At 34.0% G+C, this 17,365-nt stretch overlaps 1 protein-coding gene across 7 annotated transcripts in view; it reads right to left on the bottom strand.

The window, feature by feature from the left end:
• Positions 1-5,247: 5,247 nt before the first annotated feature.
• The window catches only part of USP25 (ubiquitin specific peptidase 25), a 132,216-nt gene continuing 120,098 nt past the window's right edge, over positions 5,248-17,365 (bottom strand). For 6 of the 7 annotated variants that reach the window (XM_045902649.3, XM_045902648.3, XM_064580083.1 and 3 more), the window contains 4 exons: positions 15,246-15,325; positions 11,183-11,306; positions 9,760-9,955; positions 5,248-9,444 (listed from right to left, as the gene is read on the bottom strand). In XM_045902649.3, the coding sequence (XP_045758605.1) occupies positions 9,272-9,444; positions 9,760-9,955; positions 11,183-11,306; positions 15,246-15,325 (573 nt within the window). In that variant the 3' untranslated portion in view covers positions 5,248-9,271. Of the gene's footprint in view, positions 9,445-9,759; positions 9,993-11,182; positions 11,307-15,245; positions 15,326-17,365 lie in introns of those variants that run through there. The other variant, XM_045902651.3, reaches the window with a different exon arrangement.

The following is a 17,365-nucleotide window of genomic DNA, read 5'->3' on the forward strand; positions in this document are numbered from 1 at the left end:
ATATATATATATATATATAAATATTTAAAATTAACATATAGTGTTTTATTAGTTTCAGAGGTAGAGTTTAGTCATTCATCAGTTGCATATAACAGCCAGTGCTCATTATATCACATGCCCTCCTTAATGCCCATTACTGAGTTATCCCAACCCCCACCCACCTCCCCTCCAGCAACCCTCAGTTTGTTTCCTACAGTTAAGAGGCTCTTATGGTTTGTCTCCCTCTAATTTCATCTTATTTATTTTTCCTTCCCTTCCCCTATGCTCACCTGTTTTGTTTCTTAAATTCCACTAGTGAAATCACATAATTGTCTTTCTTTGATTGAATTATTTCACTTAGCATAATACCCTCTAGTTCCATCCACATCGTTGCAAAGGTAAGATTTCATTCTTTTGATGGCTCGCTCTCTCTCTCTTTCTCTCTCTCTATATAAATACACACACCTCTTTATTCATTCATCTGTTGATGGACATCTGGGCGCTTTCCATATTTTGGCTATTGTGGACATTGCTGTCATGAACATTAGGGTGCAGATACCCCTTCAAATCACTGTTTGTATGCTTTGGATAAATACCCAGCAGTGCAATTGCTGGGTCTTAGGGTAGTTCTATAAAATATATTATTTTTGTTAACATCAATGTTATGTTGATATTTTCTCATTGTAAAATTGATATTATCCATTTTTTACCATTTCAATTCTAATATGGTAAATATCAAGATATAACATGCTCAAACAACAGCTCTTTTAGGTCTTCAATAATTATCAAGTGTGAAGAGGTCCTAAGACAAAAAGGTTGAGAGCTGCAATTCCATTCCAATAGTATTCAATTAGAAAACTTTTTTAAGTTGTAAAGAGAAGCTCATTCATAAGCACCATAAAAACATTAAAACACATTTAGATACCTAGAATTAAAGACAAATGAAAATAATTTTAGAATTCCAACTGAGGAACCTATGGAAATAATTTTAGAATTCCAACTGAGGAACCTATGAACCTAATAAAAGGACAGACAATATTCTTTTTGGATAGTGAGATTCAATATTGTGAAGGAACTATGATTTCTTTATATGCCAATCTAGGTACGCCAAAGTAATTACAATCAAAATGCCAATAGGAGTTTTATTTGAAGTAAGATTAAATAATTCTAAAATTTATCTGTCAGAGTAAAGAGAATTCTGGGAAAAAATTAGTATTAAGGGTGTATGTGCCGCGGAGTAACACTTGATGTATCAGATAGGAAAATGTTTATTAGTTATAAAACAAATATTTCAAATCAATGTTAAAACAACAGTGATTAAATTAGTAATGACAGTTGAATAAACAAAAACATAAATGGAACTGAGTAGAGTGTTTATAAATATCAAATATAAAAATTTATTTTCTAGTGGATATTACATTTTAGATCAGTAAGGGAAAAAAGGAATTATTTTATAAATAGTATTAGACAACTAGATAATCTTGGCAGAAATTTATGAATCTTTACCTCACTCCTTAAATTAATATAATTTCCAACTGCACTTGGAGCTGACATAAAAAATAAAATCATAAAAATATCAGAAGAAAACATGGATGAGTATTTTCATAATCTTGGACAGGGAAAATTCTTTGTAGACAGAATATCAAAGGCAGAAACTATAAAGCAGGTCAACAGATTTGATTACATAAAAAGTCATAAAACAGTAATATTATAAGCATGCTTAAAATAAATGACAGAAGGTAAATTTTTGCAATGTGCATAATAAAGAATGATTCCTAATATAAGCTACTGTAAATTCAGACATGAACAACCCCCATAAAAGTGCAAAGTGTAAGCAGTTAACTACACACAATACAAACAGCTGTTAACATATTAAAATATGTTCACTCTCACTAAAAATAAAAAAAAATAATACAATAAACTTTTGTTACTGAAAACTACTAAAACCTGGCAATATTCTTTGTTGAACCTGTGGAAACAGACTCCCATGCTCTAGTGGTGGTAGTATAATCAGATAGTTTTGGTGAAGGTCCGTTTGACAATTTAGCTCAAAATTTTAAACATGGATACTCAGTAACTCAGAAATTATACAAGAAATTTACTGGAAAGACAAAAGGCGTGAAAACAGTATTAGTATGCACATAGATGTAAGTAGCAGCCTACATTGTATGTCCATGAATAAGTTCTAGTTCGTTTTCCTTATAATCAAATGCTGTAGAGCAGTAAGACAGATCTATACACACTTCCTTGAAAATGTCTACATTTATTATATTCTTAAATTGTTTATGAAAATCATTGAATTATAGTTGTGTGTGTGTGTGTGTACATGTGCACAACACAGAAAATGTGCAGAAGGATTAACATAAAAATGTGAAAAGTGTCTAACTTCAGGTAGATGGATTTGGGTGGATTATTACTTTTGTCTTACTAGGTTTGTCTTATGTATGTACACCTGGTAGATTGTGTGGTATGTGGCACGCATGCAAAAAAAAAAAAAGAAGAAGAAAAAATATATATGTGAATGAACGGTTGGGAGTGAATTCTTTCTGCTACTGATTTTAAAAATAAAGCACAAATGGATCATTAAAAGGTTTCCTTTGATAGAAAAGAGCAACATGATTTCAATCAGAACTAGGGTATTTACTCTTGAGGTCCCAGAGATAGTCTACAAATACATTCCTGAATATTTAGCATTTTAGGGATTAACATCTTTGGGTAAAAAGGAATTCTTAAAAGGAAACTAATATGTTCTTTACCTATTGTCTCTCAGCTCCAATTCCACCCTTCTATCCTTTGCTCTGTGATGCTGGGGCTGGGACTCCACAAACTGCATTTTCCTGACCCCCTTGACTGCTGCATTCCATTTAGATTCTGCCAGTAAGTACTAGAGAGGAGGTGGAAGGTAGGAAGAGGAAAACAAGATTTATTTTGTCTTTGCTTGCCAATCCTACCAGTGTTGACCTAATGTCAGTTGATTCCAGTCTTCAACTACTTTCAGGTCTAGAACTATCTTCACTGCATCCCTCAGAAGTAGCAAGAACAGGTAGGTGGTGAACCGTCTCAGTTTATGCACCAAGTCCATGCGGACTCCTATTTAGGAGCTCCAAGGTTCTGGCAACCCCAACTTTTCCCCCTTTTGTTTCCTCACCCCTAGGAATAGTGGCTACCTCCTGCAGTTAGGATATCCGGATTGTCGTCTATGCCTCTACCACATCTCCTTTGTTGAAATACCTACCATGGGCTCTCCTGACAGACACATGCTGCAAGAGGTGCTAGCTAAAGAGCAGATACACTAACGTGACTAATGGCAGGATCAAGATAAAAAGACATAAATGCTAAGGACTGGTTTGCTCAGGTTAGCACTTTAATGGTACCTGAAAGTTCTCATGTTGTCAGTAAAGGAAAATGTCCATATCACCAAGGGCCTTCGGCAGCTCTGTCCAATAGAACTTTCTGTGGTAATGGAAATGTTCTAAAACATGTTATCCAGTGTGTTGCCAGGAATCTCATGCGTCTATTGAGCATTTGCAATGTGGCTAGTATGACTAAGTAATTTTAACTTTATTTGGTTTAAATTTAAATAGCCACATGTGGCTAGTGGTTATATCGAACAATGGAGGTCAAAGATGGCTGGCTAGAAGGCCAGAGAATCTGTAAGACTACACTTCTATTAAGTTGCCAGATAATTTAACAGATGCTGTGGTTACAAAACCAGGATACTATCTCTCTCTAAAGGAGTTCTGTCCAGCAATGGAAGACAAAAATGTAAAACCTCTTTGAAAGATTGTTCTGCCAACAGTGTTGAAGATGGACTATAGGGGCAAGATCAGTGACAAAGAGGCCAGTATATCAACTGTATTTCAAATAAAACAAAGAACTGACAGAGGGCCATTCAGGAACAAATCTAATTGTCCAAATTAAGAGATGAGAGATCTCATCAACAGTACTAGTGAAGAAATGCATGAGCAACGTATTAGCAATTTTGACCTGTTGACACTTGGTAACCAATGGGAAATAAAAGTAGAATTGAGAATAATTCCCCAAGTCTGGATTATTGTATCATTCACCAAGGGAATACAAGAGAATTAGGTTTGGGAAGAAGCGATGAAGTTAGTCGATGTGCAAAGCTTGAAGTGCCTATGAAATATCCCAGTCTGTATATTGACCAGACCATTGGCAACATATATGGGTCTGAAACGCATGAGGTTGGTTTGGTTAGAAATTAGAGACACAAACTTGTGAATCATCAGCACGCACGCAGTAAGACGACAAACTAGTAGATGCGACAAATGGATCATTTGATCACCAGAAAAGGGGAAGTTAGAAGGGAGCCAAGTACAGATCCTTGACACTCATATTTAAGGAGTAGGGAAAAAAAGAAATGACAGGGAATGCAGGTAGGAATGAGAGTAGCCCAAAGAAGCCAGTCTCAGGAAGGCAGATTCTGAAAATCAGGAGTAAACAATAGCAACAAATTATAAAAGGCTGACAATTATTGGAACACTTACTATGTGGCAGACATTTTCCAAGAATTTTATATATAGAAACCCATTTAGGGCGCCTGGGTGGCTCCATTGGTTAAGCGACTGCCTTCGGCTCAGGTCATGATCCCGGAGTCCCTGGATCAAGTCCCGCATCGGGCTCCCTGCTCGGCAGGGAGTCTGCTTCTCCCTCTGACCTCCCCCCTCTCATGTGCTCTCTCTCTCATTCTCTCTCTCTCAAATAAATAAATAAAAAATCTTAAAAAAAAAAAAAGAAACCCATTTAAACTTTTAAGAGTCCTATAAGGTAGGTTATACTACAATCCCATTTTATAGATGAAGAAATACAAAAAGGCACAGAAAAGTCCAAGAGTGGTCAAGTAAACAGCTGACCCAGGATGCAGACTAGGCAGTCCGGTTCTAGAGCCTGCACTCTTGACCACTCAGGAAAGAGAGAAGTTCAGTAAGTTGGAACTGAAAAGCATTTGAGCATAGCTTTGGTTGGCTAGAGCACATACTAAAATGCGCATGCTCTATAGCTGAGGGGGCCATCAGCAAATGTAAATCCTTGCCTTTTCATATGACATACAAGAATGCAAAAAGCAAATTTTTCCATCCTGCTTTAGCCAGGCTCAATTAGTCTCTCAGGGTAAGGGCAGAGTTGATTCTTAGAAAAATTAAAGTTGGAGAAACACCTACCAAATGGTTTCAAACTAGTTCTCACTTTAAAAAGTCTTTTAAGAATCCACATAATAGATAGGACTTACACACCTTTTTTAAAGAACACTCCTCATGTGCTTTTATGCAGAACCAGGGTTAAGAATACTTGCCTAGCTCTAGATTATTGAAAAAGTGAGAACCATTTGCTAAAGGACAAACTGATGTTTTACAGGCTTTGGGCTGATATAAGACAAAAATAAGCTTTTTGAATTCTACAGAAGAGCAAATATGCTCCCCAAATAATGGATGTACTTTTAACTTTTAATGTGTAAGTTCATTTTACACATTTGATTTTATATATATATTTTTAAAGATTTTTTATTTTATTTTACTTTATTGAGAGAGAGAGAGAGAGAATGAGAGAGAGGAGGGTCAGAGAGAGAAGCAGACCCCCTGCTGAGCAGGGAGCCCGATGCGGGACTCGATCCTGGGACTCCAGGATCATGACCTGAGCCGAAGGCAGTCGCTTAACCAACTGAGCCACCCAGGCGCCCCTGATTTTATATTTTCTTCGTAACAGTGGGTTATCAGTAATATTAATCCCCTATTACACCTTGGTTAACTAACTATAAATGTATGGGTATGGAGGTTAAAGTTGAAGGGTATCATACCCAATGGTCCCATTTTCTTGGTAAGGCAAAGGAAAAATCATCCTGTTTTACTAGAGCTGGCATTGAATAGGAGGTGGAGGATGGTAGTGGTTTGAAATAGCCACTGAGAAAACCTGTGCATAGAATGAGTAAGGATACTCGAAATTCCAATGTGTATGTATATGTGTATTCAACTGTGTATATAGTTCCCTCAATCATGATTCATTTACTTTTATTATTAGTGTCATAGTTTTTATTATTATTTGATTACTGTCACTTCTATCAAAGCTCATTAGAAAAAGAAAGAACTGAAGGCCAGAAAGTACAGGAGTGAGGAGAAGAAAGGATGCATAAAATAGATGACCCTTTCCTTTTCTGCTTCCCCACCCCCACCAAAACCCAACACTTTTGTGTATATACTGCATAACATTACCCAAACATGGAAAAATATGTGGCCAGAGTGGTTAACAATAGTTACCTCCGTGCTGGGGGTGGAAAGGGGGATGGAAAAGGGAAGTGGAGTAGGTAAAAATAAAAACACTAGCAAAATAGAAACAGATCCACGGTACAAAGTGGAACTGATGGAAAAACAAAAACAAAAAAAGAAAACCCACATAAACAAGGGCAGCTCAACATAGACTATTTCATTCATTCAGTAAATATCTGTTCAATGAAAACACACTGAACTGATACTGATTAGGTGAATGTATTGTGAGCAATTCTAAATTTGGTCTGCTGTAACTTTAGTTTTTAGAATACGGTGAAAGTAAAAGAAGACAACAGAGCAGATAGAAGAGGAGAACTACAGATACTTGCATTGCAATCCTGAGGCTAAAGGGAAGAGACTATCATACTTTTGTGTCTGGTAAGGAGGTACATAAACTAGGCTGTCACACACTGTGGACTGAATTGTTACCCAGCCCCCAAATCTTATGTTGAAGCCGGCTCCCCCCAATGTAACTGTATTTGGAGACAGGACTTTTAAAAAAGACTGAATGAGGTCGTAAGGGTGGGGTCCTCACCCACTATGACTGGTGTCCACGTGAGGACACAGCAAGAAGGCTGCTGTCTCTAAGCCAAGGGAGAGAGGCCTCGGGAAACTACACCTGCCCGCACATTACACTTCTAGCCTCCAGAACTCTGAGAAAATAAATTTGTTCCATAAGCCACCCATCGAGTTTGTAGTACTTTGTTATGGCAGCCCTGAGAGTAATATACATACTTTGGATGAAGTTATCATGGGCACAAATGATATTTAATCCGCTTAATGATGTACAATAAATTAAAAAAAAATGATTACACAAGGGTATCCCTACTCACTGCCCACAAGCATCTGAGTGACTGTACTTTTGGGGGATGGCAGTAGGATTCAGAGGCAGAAGTCAACAACTCTGAATCATAAACAAAGACACTGAACTCTGGAGAATTAGGTATAGGAGGAGAAAATCCACCTTAGTCTCAATAAATCTAAAACTAAGAAAACAAATTTTTAGTTACTTCCTTGAAATTGCAACTGAAGGAAATACTGAAAAGCCTCCAACAAACAAGGGATCAGAAGTAAATGGAAGTTAAACAGCATCAATTTAAGGTACATAAAATGCTACTGATCGTTTTATCTAGTACCGTGGTTCTAAGTTTAGACCAGATTGAAACTTACTGATATAAAAACAAGTTGTTTCCCCAGGTCTTCAAAAAAGGTCACTTTTTGAAGTAAGTACTCGGGTTCATTAATAGGAATGAATCAACTGGCTTTTAAGTAGAAAAGGAAATACAATAATAATACTTACCTTCAGCATGAGCCTCATGATTCCCTGGATGTGCCTTGTGAAGGGAGTGATTTCCATATGGTGTTTGAGCACCTGTGCCCCAGTGGTCAATTATATACATAAACACAAGCAACTTTACCATTACGGTAGAATATCATGTAATACCGAAGATACTTTACAAATGCTTTGATGATACATATGGAGTTTTAAAACTCTGCACAGGACCTGAAAACCAATGCAGAATACTACTACTGCTCAGTAGAGAATTTAAAATCTAAACCAAAACACATTTTGATAGCTCCAATGTGCAAAATCTAACCTTACAAAAGAAACAGTACCAAGTCCTTGTCATTAATACCTCAGTAGTGCACTGATACCTTGAGAGGGAACATTATATAATGGCTTAGTATCTTCTTCTTCCTACTCTGTCCAGGATCTTTTATGAGAGGCACTTAAAGAGAGTTCTAAGTTTTGGCGACGCTGTAACAAACATACACATAGTATAATGATATATTTTACTATGCTAACAAAGTATCATTTATAAAGAAATTTTTATAAATTCAAAAATAGGTTATTGGTAACATGATTACCTTTAAAGCATTGATTTTCATTCACAATATGACTTCATTAATCTTAAACAGCAGTTCCATCTACAAAATGTTCTACAGCTTTTTCTTTTTGAAAAGGAGGAAAATAAAAGCAGGGAAAGATATTCGTATATCAACAATATCAACTTCATTTCACAGCATTGATTAGTAGAGAACATTTTCAATTGAAGTGGTATACAATTTACAAAAATAGAATGATTATATAATGCAAAACACTGTCCTCTATTATGAAGAATGTGTGTGTATGTGTGTGTATATACATATACAGATTTTTTATAAGTTTCACTATTAAATAGCCCTTATTCAAGTACTTTTTTCTGGTATCTCTTGAAATAATCACCTTGCTATATTATTTGTAAATACATAAAAAAATAAAAGGTTAATCTAAGAAAAAGTTAAGTTTCAGTGTGGTTGACTTAAATATCAGCCGCTCACTTCAGTGAAAACCTGATTTGAATTCAAAACAGGTTTAGGTGCCATACTGAGTTTAACAACTTAGTCAAAAATATAGATATATTTAAGTGTCAAATACTTAGTAAATTTCCAATGTGCTAACAGAGAAAAATTAAAAGTTTGTATTAATCTATTCATCTATTCATCCGATCTTACACAATCCCCAGACAAAATTCACTTATATATAACTAAAATGATACACTAATATACAATATACCTGCTTACAAACACGTAGGTAGCCATAAATAAAACTTTATTCTTTAATTTCATTTACAAGCTACCAAGTATTATGTATCGTGTACACAGTGCTGAACACTTAAATGGCTATAGTCGTGGAAGGATCCAGACTGAATGGAAAGCTGTAGATAAAGAAAAGATAAAAGCAAACGTAATACTGTAACAGGAAGGTGGCAAAAGCATGGTTTTGCCATAATGAAATCAATCAGATTTATAATTATACATCAGTTCTGGTTAAAACAAAGTCTGAGCGCCATGCGATTCTCAGTTTTATTGTTTGCAGTCTGGGTAAAGTCTGTATAGTCATTTTGTCTTTTGCAGTTATTAAAATAAAAAGTTAAAAACTATAGCAGCAACAAGCAAACCCTGTGACAGGAAGGCAAGGGTTAAGAACTAAAAAAAGTTTATACAGTGTGTTTAGGGAAAGTGTGTGCAGTTTATCTTCCATCAGCAGGAGTTCGACTGAGGGACAACATGATTCGGGCAAACCGCTCACAGAGTTCATGTGTGGAATATGAAGGTAACTTCGGTGGCTCATGGAAACCTTTAATCTCAGTAGAACAATCGAGCAGTTTTGGCAGAAAATCTGTCAGCTTCTCTTGGAGGTTTGCTGAAAATACAAATAATTACATGTAGCTAAAGATAGAGAGGGAATGAAATTATCATCTTTAACAAGATTTATTAATTTTAGAGTGGTCAATTGATGTTTCATTTCAAAATATGCAAAATAATTACCATTTGGTGGAGAGAGGTAAAATATAAATGGCAAGGCAATGTGCACAACTTGGTTTGTAAATAAGGAAAAAAAGTGATGTGAATGTAAAAATATTACAGAATATAAAAAATGGTAAAAATGAATAACATCTAATTCTAACTGTGCTTAATCCCAACAACTGAGGTGCCCACTAGCAGTGGTTAAACTTACATTCCATTTCTTGTCCAAGATAGGAACACCATCGATTTCTCATGTCTTCCACAGCAAGTATATCTTTCTCTTCCATTTCATCCACCAATAACAAGGGCAAAAATGGGACAATAAACTCATTCATGATAATCAGGCCATTGTTTACTTCTCGATCCTCTCCAGATTCAAACAGTTCTGCTGCTTGCTCATTTAATTTCTTAATGCAATGAGGAAAGGAAAAAGAGTTTTCTTTTCTTTAATTAAATAAAAATACTGTGTTAATACCAAAAACAACATAATAAGTATGTTTACAAAACAATATTAGAACAAATTGCAATCGGGAAAAACAATCTCAATCTATTCTAGCATGAAGTCTCTTAGAAAAAGCTATGTATACAATAACAACAAAAAACAAAAACCTTTTGAAACTGGCCAAATTAAGAACTATCCTCCATGGATACAAACCACTAATGCTTCGAGTTTTAAAATACACTAAAATGCAATAAAAGCAGCTGAGAGAAAAATAGTAAGATCACAACCTCCTAATATTCTCATTTGAAAATTTTAAAGACATACTAAAGACTACAATTAGCTTATACTATGTAGTTCTACTGAAAGAAAACATTTTACCAGTACACCTACTTAAAGTTGTTTAAAGTACACTTAAACCATGTAACTTATATAAGTTCAAAAATCATACATTCTTGAATACTTTTGTGCATGTGTGTGTATTCTGCATAGGAAAAAAATCACAACTTAGGTGTTTAAAATATATAACAGAGTGATGTATTTTAATAGTTAAGAATGAAATTCAATCAGAAAAATGTATAAAGATGGAATTTGTGATTTTATACATATTAGCTAACTAGAGAAATAATAACAAAGTACTCCAGACATCTAGAAAGTAATCTAGTGCAAAAAAAATCGCTAAAAACATTTTTTTAAGTTTATGTAACAATAGTAGTATCTCTACACATGGATAGTAAAAATATTGAGGAACAAAAACTACCAGTGACTAGGTGAGAAAAAAGGATACTGTATTATAATGAATCTTTTGACATTATGTATACCAAATATACTATATATAAAAACTCAAAAAAATCTATTATTTTTCTGGAATAGTAATTCCTCATGCTCTATGCAGCACCTCTTCTCTCACCAAAAAAGGGAATGGTAGAATGATGAAAAAATGTAATTATTTTGATCCTATTTTAAGAACATTTCTGGTTTATCACCTGCAATATTTAGGACCAATAAAGAAGAAGGGATAATAAAGAATGCAGTGCATTCTCACATCTTCAGGGATTAAACCCAGATTATAGACATCATCATGACGCTTTCCCCATCAGAATTTATAGTCAATCACTTACACATGAGTCTGGAAAATGTGTTCAATATAAGACAAAATGATAAAGCAAACACGACCTATGTATATTCAACTTACTAGTAAACATTCTCTTCTATAATGTGATATCAATTCTTCATCATGTCCTCTGTTTGGGCCTTTGGACAAGAGTTCCTTGTTATTCTGATAAGCACAGATAAGGAACAGCAAGGAATCTATATAACTTAAAAATTAAAAGAAACACATAGTATTAGTATTTCATCTTTGAAAAAAAAAGTCAACTACAATTATAAAATACTTTAAGTATACATTTGTGTTTTTGATTATTCAGAACATTACCAAAAAAATACCATCTGATGTACTATAAGCCTATATATATGAAACCAGTTATACAGTTATGTCATAAAGACAAAAAAATGGAACTAGGAATTAAGAAAAGACTGGGAAGGAAAAGCCCATAATTGCTGAATTTAGATAGTTCCAGTCTTCTTTGGTAATTGTTTACCTCATGTCTTCCATTTAGAGTCAAAATTAAGACTGATATGAAAGCCCAGAATCTACCTTTTTAAAACATAATGTCATTTTTGTTTGAAGGAAGTATCAGGTTACTCTGTTTCTTTATCACAAACATTTGTTTCATTCAGTGACCATTCAGGTTTTTTCTATGTGTAGGCACAGTTCTTATCATTGAGAAAAATGTAATTGGTAGAGGGCAGAATATCCAAAGGAGACCCAGGGGAAGTAGAAAGGGAAAAGAATCCTTCTAAATCTGAAAACTCTAGTGGGATACAAACAAAAACAGCGCATACTAACATAAAAGCTGGCAGTTAGGTCTCTTATATTTGCTATAAGTAATATTAATATGTTACATTAATGTAAGCCTAGAGGTTATGAAGTTCAAACTAGGTTTTAAAAAGGGAGGAGGGCAAAAATGTTTGAGTATTCTATTTGCCTCTAAAGTAATTATCCTCTCTTAATATGCTACAGGAAATAAATACAGCTATATATTTGTATAACTGAAATATGAACAATATAAGCTATCTCCTTTGTGAGTTTTTCTAATTGTAACATACCTTCTTATGGATTAATTCAGAAAAATGTAACACCCTAAAAGGTGAACTACTATAAAGAAACACTTTTAAAACTCTAGGTTACACTGAGTTTTACTGTTTATTTTTCAATTTCACGTGCTCAAATATAAATCAATTCTATACTTCAATATTAAATGTAGAACTGAAATTAATGACAACTCAAAGTACACACCTGAAACTATTTCATAAAAAATAAGTTATTTCATATAGTTTTTTGAAAAGGCTTCTCCCAGGAATTTGTTTTTGAGAAAACTTAGGAATATGGAATTTTATTTTGAAATAATATAAACATAACCTCAGCTAGAGACCTGTTTTACTTATGAAAGAAAAAAAGAAGGGAGTGATAATAATATTAAATGTTTTACACCACTAAATTGAGGTAGTCTGCTGGCACATCTACCTTTTCTTTTATAGCCATTAAGTTTCCTATTTGAAAGTCTCCCTGATTGACATTCATATCTGGCCTTCAAGACCTGAGTCACCTCTCTATAGCTCTGAAACCATGACCTTGTTTCAATTTTTTACTGAAGTACACAATTTCCATATTTTATCAACAACCTCTAAAGTCCCTACAAACGTATCTTCAAACAAATCAGAATAAGACTCAGCAGTCCAAGTACCACATTCTTATTTTAAGATAAAGCAAGACCATGTAGCCTGTAGATTCTTTATCCTCATTTATACTATTATAAAATTAGGGTTCCTAAAAACATGATTTCACTTCACTACTCTCAGACTTGACAATGGACTATCAATCAATATTTCATTCAAGGCTTTCAAGTGCTATGTTTTTATTTTATTTTATTTTAAGATTTTATTTATTTATTTGACAGAGAGAGACCCAGCGAGAGAGGGAACACAAGCAGGGGCAGGGGGAGAGGGAGAAGCAGGCTTCCCGCGGAGCAGGGAGCCCGATGCGGGGCTCGATCCCAGGACCTTGGGATCATGAGCTGAGCCGAAGGCAGGCGCTTAACGAATGAGCCACCCAGGCGCCCCGTATATTTCTATTTAAAAAAAAGTTGGACAGAACTTCTGGTAATATTTTCTAACCTGTTAGCTGTGGTAATTGCTATATTTAAAGTATAAAATTAACATTTCTTTTTATGATATTCCATAAATATTATTTGTCACCATTACTAATTTTCTAGTTGAACTTTCCAATTCAATAACATTTGCTACATCAGAATATTCACTTTCTGAGTAAGTATATATTTGAGAATAAGCAAATTATGAAATTAAAACATACTTCCAAGTTATATCTCAAAGTCCTTTAACAAATGTTAACTAAGAAAAGCTAATATAGAAGTAAATGCAGAGAGCAAGAAAGTGACAGTTTCATCTTTTTAATTCTCGTTGAGTGAGAAAAATAAATACTTCTTGTACTTACCTGATTTCATTAAATTTTACAAGAATAAAGATCTCTATTTCACTTTTTCTCCCTAATTAATTGTGTGACCTTGAAAAAGTTATTGCATCTCTCTGGAGATATGTGTAAGTAAACACAGTTTATCTATAAAATGGAAATGCCTTATTGATCTTAGATATAGATACTCTGTTCAATTATAAGATCACATTACTATTTTTCTCAGAAATATTAATCTTAAGGTATCCTAAAGTGAACTTGAATATTCCTATTAAAGAAATAAAACTCTGACCGAAATAAAATAACTCATAAAATGGAGCTACTAATGAAAATACTTTTATATTTCAGTGACCAAAGTGAATTATCTTATAAATTACACAGTATTTGTGATGAGCACCAGATGTTGTATGTAAGTGATGAATCACTGAATTCTATTCCAAAAACCAATATTGCACTGTATGTTAACACAATTTAAAATAAATAAATTACACAAAGACTAGGACTTTAATAATGTATATTCAAGTATTAACATTATTTTTTAATTCTGGGTAACTTCTAAAATTTTGGTTAAGTGTAAAAGGGATGGGACTGTGCACTGTCCCATAAACGGAGCAGCGTGATCCGACAGAACCTTCTGCAGGAAGTGTTGTGTCTGCGCTAGCCAATACCGGAGCCACCAGCCACAGGTGGCTACTAAACATTCAAGATGCGGCTAGTAGGACTGAGAAACTGAATTTTTAGTTTTAAAATTCCTAATTAAATTTAAATTGTCACATGTGGCTGGTGGCAACCAGGATGGCCTGCATAGCCCTGGAAGTAATAGCCTGCGTGGTCATTTAAAAACAAAACTGCATTAACATCTCAGCGGAGGTTTCCTATACTTCATACAAAACAAGAAAAGAAAGAAAAGAGGGAATTCAATAACCCTTTTACTTGAGTGCACTATTAGAGAATATTTAAAATATAGCACTTTCTAAAAAAAAATCATTAGTCAAGTACATTCATGTTAAAGAATATGAATTAAGAAATATGTGGATAACATGTAAATGCAAACTAGTGAATAATGTGTAAGTAAATAAATCAATAACCATCTTTTCTTCTTAATAACATTTAAAAGTAAATAATATTATAGTTTAATAAGTAGCAATTCCTTTAAAACCATCTGTAATTTAAATGAAAAATGATCTAAAATGTGTTTGCAGTCACAATTCTTAGAAGACAAGTGATCAATTCTTTACAGTGTTATTTTTTATAGTAACTGGAATTTTGGACAAAGAGATCAGAAACACTATCTCAGACTGAAGTCAAGATTAGACTCGGAATATGAAAATGTCTGGAGACTGAAGGCAAATGTTAGGGAATACAAAGAATTCCCTGTGTTGGGGTATCAGTTTCTTTGGTCCCCAGCAAACTTCTAGGCTTCAATCTAATCCTATTCCATCCTAAACTTCAACTGTAGTATTTGAGAGCTGATAAAAACAAAGACTTAACTAATGCCAACCTTACAGATTTAATTGAAAACAGAAAATACATGGGTTATATGTACAGGAACTCTCTATACTAACTATACAATTTCTCCGTAAATCTAAAACTTATAAAATTAAAAGTTTATCAAAAATACATATTGTGAATGAAATATTTTCTATAGATGCAGTCATATCCGAATAGAATTAAGTACAAAAAATAATATTTGACCACTCTGCCTTACCTTTCTTTTTGAAAATTTTCTAGCCCAATTATGAGATACATGGTTGTTTCCCTGAATCTCCTATAATCCTTATGCCACTCCTGTAGGTAAAAAAAATTTTAAAAGAATGCAGAGGAGGATATTAAAACCACAATGAAAACTGTTCATAAAGTAATACATTGTTCTGATAACTATTCAAATTAATAGAACCAAAGAATTCAAAATTAAGATAAACTAGACCTAAGTCAAGACTTTCATTTTTGATACACAAGATTACTTTATTAGTATAATAATACATGTAGAAATTATTAGAAATTAATGAGGAATTAAATGACCCTAAGAGAAATACAAAGGCAAGATAATCTACCATGTTTTCTCTCTGTCTCTCAAAAATTCTTTGGTATAAAGGTATATTATTAAAATAATATTATAGATGTACATCACATTAGATGTAGGAGGTAAATGAAGTTACTACTCTAACAGAATCAATACTGAAGACTATTATTTGATGAAGAACGTTAAGGAACTAAAAGAAAAATGTTATAATAAATTTATTTAACCTTTTAATTTTGGAAATTTATGTTAAATTTTATTTTATATATGGTAGCTGAATAGTTTACTCATCTGAGATATGGTGAGAAGAATAGAAGCATGTCACATTTCAACTGCCTCTCCCTCCAAAACCTAATTATTGGGCATGTAATAGGATTCAACAATTCAGAATTGACACCCTCTAGCTAGAAAACAAAATCACGATTTCTCTTTAATTTATTTGAAAAAAAAAAAAAAACTGTTTCAAGGAAAACCATAACTAAATTCAATATAGGATTTAATAAATAATTAAAGTTAGCTTCTCTGGGAAAGTATTCAAATTGCCACTCTACTGTCATTAGAATTGCCTGAGAAGTTCTGAGTAAGCTTTTTCTGTAAAGACCTAGCCAGTAAGTGTTTTAGGCTTTGCAGGTCTTGCAGTCTCTATTTTCACTATTCAACTCTGTGACTGTAGTGTAAAAACATTCATACACAATATATAAGCAAATAGTTGTGTTCCGATAAAACTGTTTTATAAAAAGTGGTGGTGGGCTGCATTTGGTCTGTTGGCCAAGGTTTGCTGAGTCATGACTCAGAGCAAGATAAAGATATGCAGGACACTTAGAATCCAAAAACATGTCATGGAAATACGTTTAAGACTTAATGGCTCTGCAGTTAGAATATGAGGAGTGTTCAGAACAAAAATATGTTGAATCCAATCAGATGAAGCAACCCTGGAGAGAGAATGCAAAGTCAAATCATAATTAAAAATCAAGTCCCATGTAACTTGAATTTTAGAAACAAACAGAGCGAGTAACCCACTTGCTTGTCATCTCTGGCATGTATCATGTGTACATTTATTTGTGCATATGTTCTCAGATTTTCATTCTGCTATATTGTTCTAAATTACCTACCCTTATGCTATTATTATTATAAAGCATAAGGGTTAAGAATGGTACCTCTTGATTTCTAGTAGAATAAAGCTTTTCCTATCTTGTTCTTCAAGAATGTCTGAGCTAGACTGAGATGTTTGCATTTCATAAAAATTTTTTTAAAGTTCTATTTACGTAATCTCTATACCCAATGTGGGGCTCAAACTCATGACGCCAAGATCAAGAGTTGCATGCTATACTGAGCCAACCAGGCACCCCTCATAAAATTTTTGAAATCAGCTTATCAAGCTCCATCACACAACTTGCTAGAAGTTTGATAGGGACTGCACAGAATCAATAAACTACTCTGGGGTAAAATGACATCTTTTTCTTTTTTTAAACATTTATTTATTTGAGAGAGAGTGAGCATGAGCAGGGGAAGGGCCTGAAGGAGAGGGACCAGCAGACTCCCTGCTTAGCAGGGAGTTTGACGCGGGGCTCGACCCTGAAATCATGACCTGAGCCTAAGTCAGATGCTTAACCAACTGAGCCACCCAGGCAGCCCAAAATGGCATCTTTACAATACCAAGTTGTCCAAACATAATATGAATATCCATTTATTCAGGTCTTCTTTAATGTATCCTAAAGTCATGCACATCTTTTGCTAAATTTATTTCTAGTTACTGTACACTTTTTGATGCTATTATAAATGATGTTATTTTTAAAAATTTCACTTTC

This window comes from Mirounga angustirostris, unplaced genomic scaffold (assembly GCF_029215605.1).
Source record: "Mirounga angustirostris isolate CCGP_5_RB_7025 unplaced genomic scaffold, mMirAng1.0.hap1 SCAF_1, whole genome shotgun sequence".
NCBI classification, from domain to species: domain Eukaryota; kingdom Metazoa; phylum Chordata; class Mammalia; order Carnivora; family Phocidae; genus Mirounga; species Mirounga angustirostris.